Raw genomic sequence first — 13226 nt, forward strand, 5'->3', positions numbered from 1 at the left:
ATGTTTGTTTGTGAGAACCGCTCGTAGTGTGCAATGTGCTGGCCCTCAGTTAACTCATCAATGGCGTTATGTAGGCCCAATTCTGTCAGCTTTTGATTCGCCGTCGATTGAGGGAGGGCAGGGCTTTTCATCTTAACAAAAAAGTGCGCGAAGAAGACGTAGACGAGAAGACGAGATAGAGAGAGAGAGAGGGCAAACACGGCCACTGCTCGCAACTAACAGTTCATTTCCAAGGAAACAGAATAAGTAGAAAACTACGCTTGGTTGCATGCCTCTTTTATAATCACGTTAATCTTGCGTTTTTCGGCGTTCGAGAGGCACAGGAAGGGTGTGACGCACACGATGCGGCTGATAATAAAGGCTCGTATCAATCGTAGCAGGTTGTCCTCTTTCATTCCCGTGTTTTTGGTGGCAGTGCGAGAGATGAGCTTTCCTATTTGAGTAGCTTGGTTGCTGAGGCGTTGGATAGTATCTGTGTATCTGTTTGTATTGTATACGGAGCCGCAGGCCTCGCAGGCTAGGCACGCACGGTATGGGTTGTCCTTTGATCTCCAGCGTGATGGCGTGCGTGCTCGCCTTAGTCATTCGGCGGTGGGTAACGGGACCTAGGATGAATAATTCTGATTTAGCCGGCAAACACGAAAGTCTTCATGCCTCGACGTACCGTATGACCATGTTGATTGCTTCTTGCAGCGTCTCTTCTATTTCTCCGTCATGGCCTCCAGCAGCCCAGAGGGTGATGTCATCCGCGTATAGGCAGTGATGGAGGCGTGGGATGGCCGGCAGCTGTGCTGGGAGTCCCAGGAGGGCGATGTTAAAACGCATGGGAGAGAGGACCGACCTTTGTGATGTGGCCTTGCTTTCCAGCTGCATAACCTCCGACTGGAGCCCCTCTATCGTCAATCTGGCAGTGGGGTTGGAGAGGAAGTATTTAATGTAGCGATATATCTTTGCATCCATGTTTAGTTTGGAAAGTGCCTCGAGAATAGCAAAGTGCTGACGTTATCAAACACTTTTGTAAGGTCTACGCCAAGTATGGCCCTCGTGTCCAGTTTAGGTCCATGTCGTGCGTTAACTACTTGATGCTGAAGTTAAAGCATGGCTTCCTGTGTAGACAGCCGTTTACGGAAGCCGATCATGGTGTGCGGTAACTTGTCTTCTTTATCAATGCATTGAGTAAGCCGAGTAAGAACGACGTGCTCCATGACGTTTCCAACGCATATTGAGAGAGATATGGGGCGGATGTTGTCGAAAAAAAGCGCACAAAATGCAGAAAACCATGGGTAACAAAAGAGTTATTTCTGAGAATAAAAGCCCCTGATGTCATGTATCGCCAATTTACTAATCTAAACGATCTCTCTCTTCTAAATGAACATAAGAAAATTCAAAGCTAGTTGAACTGTGATCTCAAGAAAGTTTGATGTGAATATTACAAGTATAGGTTTATTGCTGCTTCTGATGACCTAAAAGAAATTTGGAACACAGTACGATTGCTTATTGGCCAACAACAGAACATAATCCCTGGTACATTAATTACTGATGGTGCTGAATACAGTCAAGAGACTTTATCGGATAAATTCAGTACCCACTTTTTATATTCAGGCACACATTCATCGTCCAGCACTCAACTAGATGCACAGAAATATATATCCTTTCATTTCGTATTCCATATTTATGTCTCCTTGCAGTGAATTGGAGATCAAGTCTTTTCTTAAGAAACTAAATAAAAATACTGCTGCCAGTAATGATGGCATTAAAGCTAATCTAATTATTTTTGTAGCCCACTTTTATCAGCACCTTTGCAAATTATCTGTAACAGAGCATTATCAAGAGGCATTTTTCCAGTTAATATGAAAACAGCTAGGGCTGCGGTGTTGTATAAAGGTGGACCAGCCATGGTTGCTCAGTGGCTATGGTGTTGGGCTGCTGAGCACGCAAATGAAACGCAAGTGAATAAGCGTTTACAGCACGTAGGACGATCGTCGTTGCACTGGGGCTGTATAGGTAATTTCACGGTCTTCTGGTGCGAACATCACTTTATGCCGTGTTGTTTTCTCCTGTTTGGTTGCAACAGGACTGATTGTTTTGACATTGGTGTCAGATTAAGTGGGGAGGGGGGAGGTAGGAACACCTGCATTATTGAAAAAAAGGCCGCAAGTGGCACTCAATATTACACCAATGTTGGCATAGCGCTGGTTCGTGTAAGATGCGAGTTGATGGCGTTGGTTACCTCTTCAATACTTACCTTTTATTGGTGGATATTAATCAACTTGATTTCTTGCCGCTTAATCACTACTGAACTCATCAGACGGTCTGCTCTAGCTCTATCACCTCTGGTGCGGACTTGAAAGACAGCGCCGTTATCGGGCAAGATAAGCCGTATAGACAAGGGAACCTTGAGTTCAACAGCGCTTAGAATGTGTTGGCACCCGCCGTGGTTGCTCAGTGGTTATGGTGTTGGGCTACTGAGCAGGAGGTCGCGGGATTGAATCCCGGCCACGGCGGCCGCATTTCGATGGGGGCGACATGCGAAAACACCCGTGGTACTTAGATTTAGGCGCACGTTAAAGAACCCCAGGTGGTCAAAATTTCGGGGGCTCTCCACTACAGCGTGCATCATCATCAGTTAGTGGTATTGGCACGTAAGACCCCATAATTTATTTTTTGTATAAAGGTGGTCCTATGAATGATCTTAGCAATATCGACCGATTTCGGTGTTACTCTTATTCTCATAGGCTTTAGAGCACATAATAAAAACAAGGCTAACCAAGTTTCCTGATGAACATAGATTGCTTGTCAAGGAACAATTCGGCTTTCGCGAAAAAGAAATCCACAGAAACAGCTTTACTTAGTACCAAAGAAAAAATAGCTAATAGGATTGATAGCAAGGAGTTCACTCTAGGAATATTTTTAAACTTCCGAAAAGCATTCGACTCTATTAAGCGTGATATACTGTTTGAAAAATTACCACATTATGGCATTCGAGGGGTAGCTCTACAATTAATACGCAGTTACCTCACAGACAGGCTGCATTATACGTCTCTTCACGGGTATAAATCTCAGCTACAGCCATTGAAATTCGGTTTACCACAAGGTTCTATACTCGGTCCACTATTTTATATTATCTACATAAATTATATTGTGCCCGTACCACAAACGTCCTCTACAGTTTTGTTTGCGGACGATACCAGCTTGTTTTTCTCTGGCAGCCGTTTAAGGGATTTAGAAAAGGCGGCGAACGAGTGGTTGATCTCGCTTTCATACTGGCTTGACCATAACCAACAACAATTTAACGTTAGGAAAACGAAATACATTTTATGCAAAGGCACAAATAACCGCGAAGATTACGCCATTTCTGTTCGATTTAAAATAATGACATCGAGCGTGTCCCGTTTTTAAATTCTTGGGTGTACTTTTTCATGAAAACCTCAGTTGGACACCGCAATTAAACGAAGTAGATGCCAGTATGTCTAGAGCAATTTCTGATATAAACTTAGGTCTCTGGTACCACACTCGCTAAGGCTTCAGTTATACTACTCATTAGTTCATTCTCATCTCCATCATTTTCTCTTATTCTAGGGTATGGCTTCAAGAACGAACCTTGAAAGGTTAGCAATTGTACAAAAGAGAGCTTTTAGCTGCATAGAAAATCTGGGACCAACTGAGCACACTGCACCATTTTTTAACACGCTTAAATTACTTACTGTTAATCAACATTATAAACTTATGCTCACCTTGTATATTCGCAAGGCAATTGGAAATGAGGTTTGTAGGTAAATATGACTGAGTGCTACCCTACTAATGTTCCCTATGATCCCCGACATGAGCGATTTAGAATACCACTATTCAGAACCATTTGCGGAAATCAAAAATTGCAGTACCTAATTCCTAACCTTCTCTGCAACAGTAGTTATATCCACGAACTTATTGAAAAATGAAGTTCTATACACAGTTTTAAAAAAATGTTACAATCTACTTACTCTGTGGTACTGCGTCCTAAATAAGTTACTGTGTTAAAAAAATTCCATAACTTTGTACTGTGCTACATTCTCTAAAGTTATATACATTAATAGGAATTGTTATGCTGCACTTTGTATAACGCTTGCATAATCTTGTACTTTTTAATATGTTGTCAGTGATGTACGCGTTTGTTCTGGTTATGGGTTATTGCTATTGCATTATTGTGATTCTGTTACATAATTTAAGATGCCTGTTCGCGATGTTACTTCTGCTTTTCGGACAATTCTTTTGGCATGTTCTAATGTATCAAGTCATTTTTTTCCTTTTTATTCTCACTGATTCTGAGCAAATGCATGGGTGGAGGGACCTTAGTCACGCAGAGTTCATCTGCCTTTAGTCCTTTGGACTCGGGCAATGCATGTCTGCACAAACGGAAACTGAAACTGAAACGTAAAGGTTTGTCCGATTTGGGGATGAGGACTATCTTGGCGTGTTTCCACGGCGCAGGCAAGAAGCCGGCTATGCAGAAACGAGCAAGCATCTGCTGTTTGACTACACCACATACGCCGATCATAGAAGTTCCCTTCGGACAGCTTTGGGCCTTTCACGAGCAGGACGACAGGCCTTTCACTAAGCAGAAGATTTGGGTCCATGGTCTCGCGCGTCTTCTATGTGCAAGGCCACAAAGGCACTGGTGCGTTCTTTGAAATGCACCCACCTGTATGACCGCCTGTGACTGGCTCAGCGATGAACGCTTGTGTGTGTAATAACGCAAACTCCGAATTTCTTTCTACGTTCTCCTCTTTGAATTCCTTCTCCCCAGTGGAGGGTAGCCTGCCGAGCTCAGTCGGGTTAACGTCTTTGCCTTTCCCTTATGACTTCTCCATCTCTCTACAGAAATAAATGCAATCTCTGAAAAAAAATCACGTTAAGGTCAAAATTTGCGCAGCTTGTAAAATCGGCGGACAGTAAAGCAGGAGACTAAAAGCATACCGAGGTGTGCAAGCAATTTGTTGGCTGGTCTCAGAACGTACGCTGGGAACAAAACTTATGACCACTTTTTATGGGCACTGCAAAGGAACTCCAAGCAGACAACAGCGGTTTTCGCTGAAATCTATTCTCGCTTTTTTTGTGCGCCTTCAACTGTCTACCCCACTTTTTCCGCACCCTTCGCTTCACTGGCTCACCAATGGTGCCGACACCAGCTTAACACTGGTCACTGGAGACATACACCGCAAGTACTTTTTTTTTTCGTGCAGTGATTGCCTAGGCATACATGGCGGCTCTTCGACGAGAACCTTTATGACATGGCCTGCGTCGCTCCATAACTGAAAACAAACAAAAAGCGCCCTGCAACAGCACTCAGCTGCTCGCATAAACATATAGCGGGCAGGCGTGCGCTCGCCGCTACGGCAGAATGACCGCCGCCATGCTCTCCTGTATATACTGAGCCCGGAATGAAAACTGTGTTTGCCCAGGGCGTCGTTCTTTCGGCCGCCGTGCCGACGACTGTTTGTCGCCACGAAAGACCGCGAAGGGCATAGAAGAGCGGCGCTCACAACGGCAGGGAAAAAGGGAGAAGGGAAGCAGACATGGCGATAGAAGAAGGCGAGGAGTGGTGCCAGGAATCGGTCGAAAAGGGCTACAGCAGCCAGCTCCTTCCGATCATCGCAGCGAGCAATGGGCGCCATGTATCAATTAGCAGGCAGGAAGTGAGTCGGTTTGGTCAGCGTACCAGAAACTGCCAATGTCGGCGAGGCCAAACCTAGATGCGCGAAAGAAAGGAAGTGCGTCGTTAAATACAAGGGTCGAGACAGAGAAGGCTGTAACTGGTTAAATGTGAAAGACGAGGTTGGAGAGCAGGAGGGAAATTTAAAGTCAAAATAAAAGAAATCTGGTATATTTTCTTCTGCTTCTAATGATTCCACCAGGAATGCTTAGAAGTCATACAATGTTTAGGAAATCATTGAGAAAGCTGCTTCGCTGCAAACGAAATGCTATGAGATGGAGCATGAAGATGTCGACGCTACTATATCTACCCGTGTGCAAAACTTGGACACCACATCACACGTTATAAGCTAATGGAACGGTTATGTACCAGATCAATAGCGAAAAGGAATTTATAAAGACGGAAATAGCTTGTGATTTAAAATGAAATCGTGAGGGGGGCATGCATTTGCTTCTGTACAAGCGAGAAAGATTGGAGATTTTTTTGAAGGGTAAGTCGTGGTAATTCATACGGCGGAGGGCGTGAAAATGGCGATAGAAGAATGAAGGTGAGGGATCTACTTGAAAGGGGCAAGAAATATGGCATGTTATCATTTTGACAAGGTGATCATACTGTACGCATCTAAGTACAAGGTGAGCATTTCCAAGCCACAAAATTTCCGGTTCGAGTTGTTCAGCTACAGCAAGAGCACTTGATAATGTTTATCAGAGGTAATGCCACTTGATGAAAACTTGATTAGGAGGTTGTGGCCAAGTACTGCACCAGGGTGGCCAATCCTGCTCTGGTGAGGGAGTGCGTTACCGGATCTAGTCACCGGGATCAGGCCACACTCCAGGCCTGTTCATGCAATTTTACCAACTCGCCCATTTTTTTTTACCCCGGTGGAAAATTGCGCGGCACCGGAATTCGAACCACGGACCTCTTGCACGCGAGGCGGGTGCTCTACCTCTACGCCACCGCTGCACCACTGAGGCATGAGGTATGAATGCCTCATGACATTGAAAAATTATAGACCGATCAGCTTACTGTCCGTTGCCTACAAAGTATTTACTAAGGTAATTGCAAATAGAATCAGGAACACCTTAGACTTCTGTCAACCAAGGACCAGGCAAGATTCTGTAAAAGCTACTCAACAATAGACCGTATTCACACTATCAATCAGGTGATAGAAAAATTCGCAGAATATAACCAACCCTTATATATAGCTTTAATTGATTACGAGAAAGCGTTTGATTCAGTCTAAACCTCAGCAGTCATGGAGGCACTGCGAAATCAGGATGTAGACGAGCCGTATGGTAAAATGCTGAAAGATATATACAGCGGCTCCACAGCCACCGTAGTCCTCCATAAAGAAAGCAACAAAATCCCAATAAAGAAAGGCGTCAGGCAGGGAGATACGATCTCCCCAATGCTATTCACAGCGTGTTTAGAGGAGGTATTCAGAGACCTGCATTGGGAAGAATTGGGGATAAATGTTAATGGAGAATACCTCAGTAACTTGCGATTCGCTGATGATATTGCCTTGCTTAGTAACTCAGGGGACCAATTGCAGTGCATGCTCACTGACCTGGAGAGGCAAAGCAGAAGAGTGGGCCCAAAAATTATTCTCCAGAAAACTAAAGTAATGTTTAACAGTCTCGGAAGAGCACAGCAATTTACAATAGGTAGCGAGGCACTGGAAGTGGTAAGGGAATACATCTACTTAGGACAGGTAGTGACCGCGGATCCAGATTATGAGACGGAAATAACCAGAAGAATAAAAATGGGCTGGGGTGCATTTGTCAGGCATTCTCAGATCATGAACAGCAGGTTGCCTTTATCCCTCAAGAGAAAAGTGTATAATAGCTGAGTCTTACCAGTACTCACCTACGGGCAGAAACCTGGAGGCTTACGAAAAGAGTTCTACTTAAATTGAGAACGACGCAACGAGCTATGGAAAGAAGAATGATGGGTGTAACGTTAAGAGATAAGAAAATAGCAGATTGGGTGAGGGAACAAACGCGAGTTAATGACATCTCAGTTGAAATAAAAAAAAATAGGTGGGCATGGGCAGGACACGTAATGAGGAGGGAAGATAACTGATGGTTATTAAGAATTACGGAATGAATTTCAAGGGAAGGGAAGCGTAGCAGAGGGCGGCAGATTGGTAGGTGGGCGGATGAGATTAAGAAGTTTGCAGGGACAACATGGCCACAATTAGTACATGACCGGAGTAGGTGGAGAAGTATGGGAGAGGCCTTTGCCCTGCAGTGGGCGTAACCGGGAGGATGATGATGATGATGACTATAATTATGAAAACTTACAGCAGTTCGCGGTTCCTAAGTAGGAAAATCCAATGATCAGCAATATGTAAATTCACGCGTAGCTTAGGGTACTCGAAACAATGTCACAATAACTTAATGTTGCGCGGTCTGTGCCACCTCACACTCATTTAGCTCATTGATTGCGTTGCACCCACAGTGGGCCACGTGGCATGAAACATAGTGAGAGGCTTCAAATTCAGATCAGGGTGCTTTAAACTTCTGCTTCGCTAATAATGATGTAAGATGAACAACCACGTTGCATGAAAGGCGTATCCCTGGGAACTTAAATGTGGCACAAGGTAGTTGCGAAATACTCACATGACGCTATCGAGTATAAAATGAAAATAAATCCTGGAGACACTGCGCAATATAATAATAAAAAATAAGACCAAACGGTTTCCTGTAAACATGAGATCACTGGTAGGAAACCACCGCTTTGCATGCTTTTCACCGCAATAAAAAGAAAAGAAAAAAGAAATGACTACGTGCGGGAACGAGGCCACTTCAACGAAATATGTAAGACAAGTGAGAAAAAATTTTTCTGTTATGCTAATCGCGCAAAGTTCTGCGGTTCTGGCGTCTTTATAGTATTTCCAGTCTTTCTCACAAGTATTTTGTATCGCCTTAAGGCAATTAATGACTCTGCTGAAAATAATTCAAACACTGTGAATTTCTCGTTGACAAAATCATATAGAACACAAAGGAGAAAAAAGACGAGTTTGAATAGTAAGACTGCGATTATTTCAATATTGAATTCTATAGCTTATTTAGTACGCCGAAATCATTATTCTTTATTAAGAGAATAAACGGGGAGAAGGTAAGTCTCTTCAGGGCTGACTGTCCCAAATTTCTATACACTACTTAGAAAAAACAGCAGAAGCCAAGATGTAGATAACATAAAAACTTTAAAAACACCACTGCGCACATTGTAACATAAGACACAAGCACGTGGCAAGTAGTGTCATCACGGGCATCACAGCTGGAACATACCCTAGTTGGTTGGTGTAGCCACTACATCACAACGGAAAAATCTGACACCAGGACTTGCACTTAAGCTTCGGTGGAATGTCTAACACCGAAGTGGCCCTCAAATACCGACGTCTAAAATAGTCATAGCTATGAAACTGATGATGTGCCGTTGAGACTTCCGCTATCTTTTCCTCATATGACCCGACCCTCTGTCAATCTCCTCAACAGTGGGATTTTGCCATCACTTCACAACAACAACAACAACTACAACAACAACAGCCAAACATGCTAAACGCAAGTGAATAAGCGTTTACAGCACGTAGGACGATCGTCGTTGCACTGGGGCTGTATAGGTAATTTCCCGGTCTTGTGGTGCGAACATCACTTTATGCCGTGTTGTTTTCTCCTGTTTGCTTCTAATAGCACTGATTGTTTTGGCATTGGTGTCAGATAAAGTGGGGAGGGGAGAGGTAGGAACACCTGCATTATTGAAAAAAAGGCCGCAAGCGGCACTCAGTATTACACCAATGTTGGCATAGCGCTGGTTCGTGTAAGATGCGAGTTGATGGCGTTGGTTACCTCTTCAATACTTATCTTTTATTGGCGGATATTAACTCGATTTCTTGTCGCCTAATCACTACTGAACTCATCAGACTGTCAGCTCTAGCTCTACTACCTCTGGTGCGGACTTGAAAAACAGCGCCGTTATCGGTCAAGATAAGCCGTATAGACAAGGGAACCTTGAGTTCAACAGCGCTTCGAATGTGCTGACACCCGCCATGGTTGCTCAGTGGCTATGGTGTTGGGCTACTGAGCATGAGGTCGCGGGATCGAATCGCGGCTACGGTGGCCGCACTTCGATGGGGGACGAAATGTGAAAACACCCGTGTACTTAGATTTAGGCGCACGTTCAAGAACCCCAGGTGGTCAAAATTTCCGGACTTCTCTACTACGGCGTGCCGCATAATCAGAAAGTGGTTTTGGCACGTAAAACCCCATAAAATGAATGAATGTGTTGACAGCAAGTTTACTTCAACTTGGAGCAAAACTGATATGGTAAGATTATGTATTCTCTCGTAAGCAGAGAAGGACACCAGAGGCGAGGCAAACTGTTGGTTCTTTTTTTTGCATAACGTTCTCTAGAGTGCTGCCATATGCTTGGTCATGGAAGAATGAGGCGGCCTCGGAAGTCAAATCCGGCTCGCTGGCTGCCGTTCCGGACTGTGAACGTATCGGCGCTGGCACTGAGCCTCTTCTGACCCACCTTCACGAAAAAGAACTTTCGGGGATCGCAGCTCATGGCGGTCTTCACGATCGGCGTGTTCACTGATATCGTGCCAGCCGAGGGCGACGTCCAGATGACACGTCTTCCTGAGTCTCGGGAAACTTGAACATCTCCCCATGGGGTCTGCTTGATTCTCACACCGTTCACGAGCCAGATTTCGTCGCCGGTTCTCGTGGTCCTCTGCTTTGCCTCCCTTACAATGCGGAAGCATTCGTCAAAGCATTCCACTCCCTGCGGCACCTCGTAGGCAAACACGTTCAGGGGGACGTCGTAGGAGAGGATCTGGAAGCGCTCTGTTGTGGACTTTGTTCCCGAAGCGTCAACGAGATACACGAGTCCGTGATTGAACGCCGTGAAGGTCACTCCGCGGATCGAGATCTGGGCCAACCGTGTTCCTGTTGCCATGTGCACATTTCCACCCTGCTGTAGCACGCGGCCGCACGGGTGGCAGACACAGCTGCAGTCTCCAACGCTGTTGATAGCCGCTGTGCAGTGTTTTGGGAAATTGACAACGCGCACGGCGCCATGCACAGAGATGTCGACTCGAACACAGTGCCTGAGCATAACGGACACTGTTCCGTAGCTCGTCACCACAGGGCCATAGTACTCGGGCTCAAGTTCTTCCCAGAGATCTTCCGGCTCAACGGCCACCGGGTTTTGCTGTACGTCACCGTGACCTTCCTCAGCGCCCATCTGGTGCAGCGGTGCGTTGTTATGGGCTGCTTCGTGTGGTTCGCCAGTACCACGCTGCAGTTGCTCCGCTCGATCTTGGTCCGCGTGCAGGCCCCACAGCATCGACGCCTCCAAGAGCCGAGCGTACTCTTGCCCTGTGACTAGGGCCTGATTCTCGGCAAAAGGGACATACGGCTCGAGTTGAAGCAGCACCGTAGGGTATGCGGCTGCATAAGGCGGTGGCAAGTACAAGAAGGATGATGCCACGACTGGCCCCATCACTGACCCTGGCACGAGGCCCACGGGAACGTCGTTGTGGATGCCTCCGTCGCCGGCCTCATTTTCGTGGCCGTTAACTGGTTGAGCGCGGTGCTCGGCGCGTTGATTCTGCCTCGGCTGTTGGCGCTGTTGGCGACGACGGCCCTGCCCAGTGGTGGTGCCCTGGCGCTGGCGGGTGGCCATCGCGGTAGCGGTCCGCACTGCAAGGCGCGGGATGGCCGAACTGGCCACGGGGACGTCCGAACTGTGGGCACGGGAGCGCGCTACCATTCGCCGAAGCGGGGCGCTATTTCGCTGGAAAACACGGGGCACGATGGAAAAAGAAGACAGCGAAAACAAAGGAACGAGAAAAATGCCTGCTCCAATTTTTGTTAACTGCTTAGAATTTTACTTTTTATGTACCAATACCTTTTCTCGATTCAGTACGATAAGAGTTAAGCATAATCCATCCTATTTGCGCGACATCTGTGGCACGTACCACCATCATTTTCCTTTGCTCTGAAAAAAGAGTAATATTTAACTTCATTTCCTAAATATGCCTTTGGACCATACAGGCCTCTGGTGAACTTGAGGCACCTGTGCTTTTATGGGAGCAAGGCAGCACTGCCACACGACTTTACGTATCGCGTGCCATCGCCGTAACCTGGTACTTTCAGCGACGTATACGACATCTCAGGAAAAGCGGTTGGGCACTTCTGATGACGCGTCGCCACTTGTCACTTAAGCAACAACTTCTCTCATTCTCGCTTATTGATGCTCTCCTCCGGGTAAAAGCAACCTGCACTTCTTTGCTCATCTATTTCAGAATACTGCTATATAGAAAACGTTGATTTAATGCTGCTTTCAGCTTTCCTTGAAGAGTCATCTCCCCAGCTACCCTGTCTCTTGCGGCTGCGTGTGTTGTTGACATGACAATCAGTCAACGCTCACCGAGGTTGGCTCTCCACTGCTTATTTTCTCATCTGTCTTGTCACCAGCGCCGAGTGCGATGGCCAGTAGCACACGTGATGAAAAAGGCCGCTTGAGCAACAGCAACGACGGGTCACAGGAGTGTTGCAGAAGTGTTCCCTGCCCAGCACACTGCGTCTAGATTGCAGTCGTACAGATGAAGCCACGATGTGTAATGGGCCACCTATTACGCGAATGGGGCCGAATCGACCGAATGAACCCTAAAAACCTTGGTGCACGCTCGTCACCCAGTGATGAAATATGAAGGCGGTTAATAGCCATTGCACTAAACAGGTCGAGAACTTGAAAAAAAAACAAAGAATAAAAAGTGGCACTAAGTAAAGATTTTCCTCAAAGCCATTCGGAACTCTCTCCCTTTGATCAGTAACTGATCACTCACTGATCACTCACGGATCATTTGATCAGTCCCGATCTGGAACTTTCGGGGAGGATAAAAATATAGGCAGTGAAAAATCTAAACTATGAAGATGAAACAGAAGAAGTAAGACTGCTAAGAAATATACGTTATCGTACTAGCCACATAAACAAACGACCTACGTCTTGAAAGCCGACGCCCGTACTTCTCTGAAGAAGCGAGGTCACTACAAGGCGTTGTAAATTTCGAATATTTAATTTCCGTTAAACCTCCCCTTGATTAGCAGCTAACTTTGCTCTCTCTTTCTCTTACATATTAAAGTGCATGTCCGAAATCATATCTTTTCTGTGAAAATTTAATGAGGTCTCACGTTGATTTACAATCCGTATGTCTTCTTTTTATGTCGCCGGGAGCTGTTTTTCAAGGCGAATACGGAGGCCTTCTTGAACGTGTAGGTTAAATAAATCAGCTCTAAACCAAATGGTACTAAGATCAACATTTTACTTTTCGTTCTCCTTTGTTGTTAGAACCGCGGAAATTCCGACCGGTACTTATGAAAGGAATACAGACTGCCCATAGGTGCACTAGACTGTATTTTTTTTCTTTTATTTAGCATATGTATTGATTTCCCGAGGTGAACACAGGGACTTGCGGTGGCGCGTCTGGAGCTCATTCGTGGCCACAACAAAGGAACAGGGACCTCTT

At 45.7% G+C, this 13226-nt stretch overlaps 2 protein-coding genes across 2 annotated transcripts in view; both read right to left on the reverse strand.

The window, feature by feature from the left end:
• The window catches only part of LOC135917103 (RYamide receptor-like), a 399699-nt gene that overhangs the window by 132668 nt on the left and 253805 nt on the right, over positions 1-13226 (reverse strand). The window lies entirely within an intron of this gene.
• LOC135917102 (uncharacterized) lies at positions 10011-11462 on the reverse strand. Its single transcript, XM_065450592.1, has one exon. The coding sequence runs from the start codon at positions 11378-11380 to the stop codon at positions 10124-10126; it is 1257 nt and encodes a 418-aa protein (XP_065306664.1). The 5' UTR covers positions 11381-11462; the 3' UTR covers positions 10011-10123.

The sequence above is a fragment of the Dermacentor albipictus genome, chromosome 1 (assembly GCF_038994185.2).
Source record: "Dermacentor albipictus isolate Rhodes 1998 colony chromosome 1, USDA_Dalb.pri_finalv2, whole genome shotgun sequence".
NCBI classification, from domain to species: Eukaryota; Metazoa; Arthropoda; class Arachnida; order Ixodida; family Ixodidae; genus Dermacentor; species Dermacentor albipictus.

Bases quoted from the DNA above. Each gene is read 5' to 3' on its own strand.
- LOC135917102 (XM_065450592.1), bottom strand. From the start codon at position 11,380: ATGGCCACCCGCCAGCGCCAGGGCACCACCACTGGGCAGGGCCGTCGT.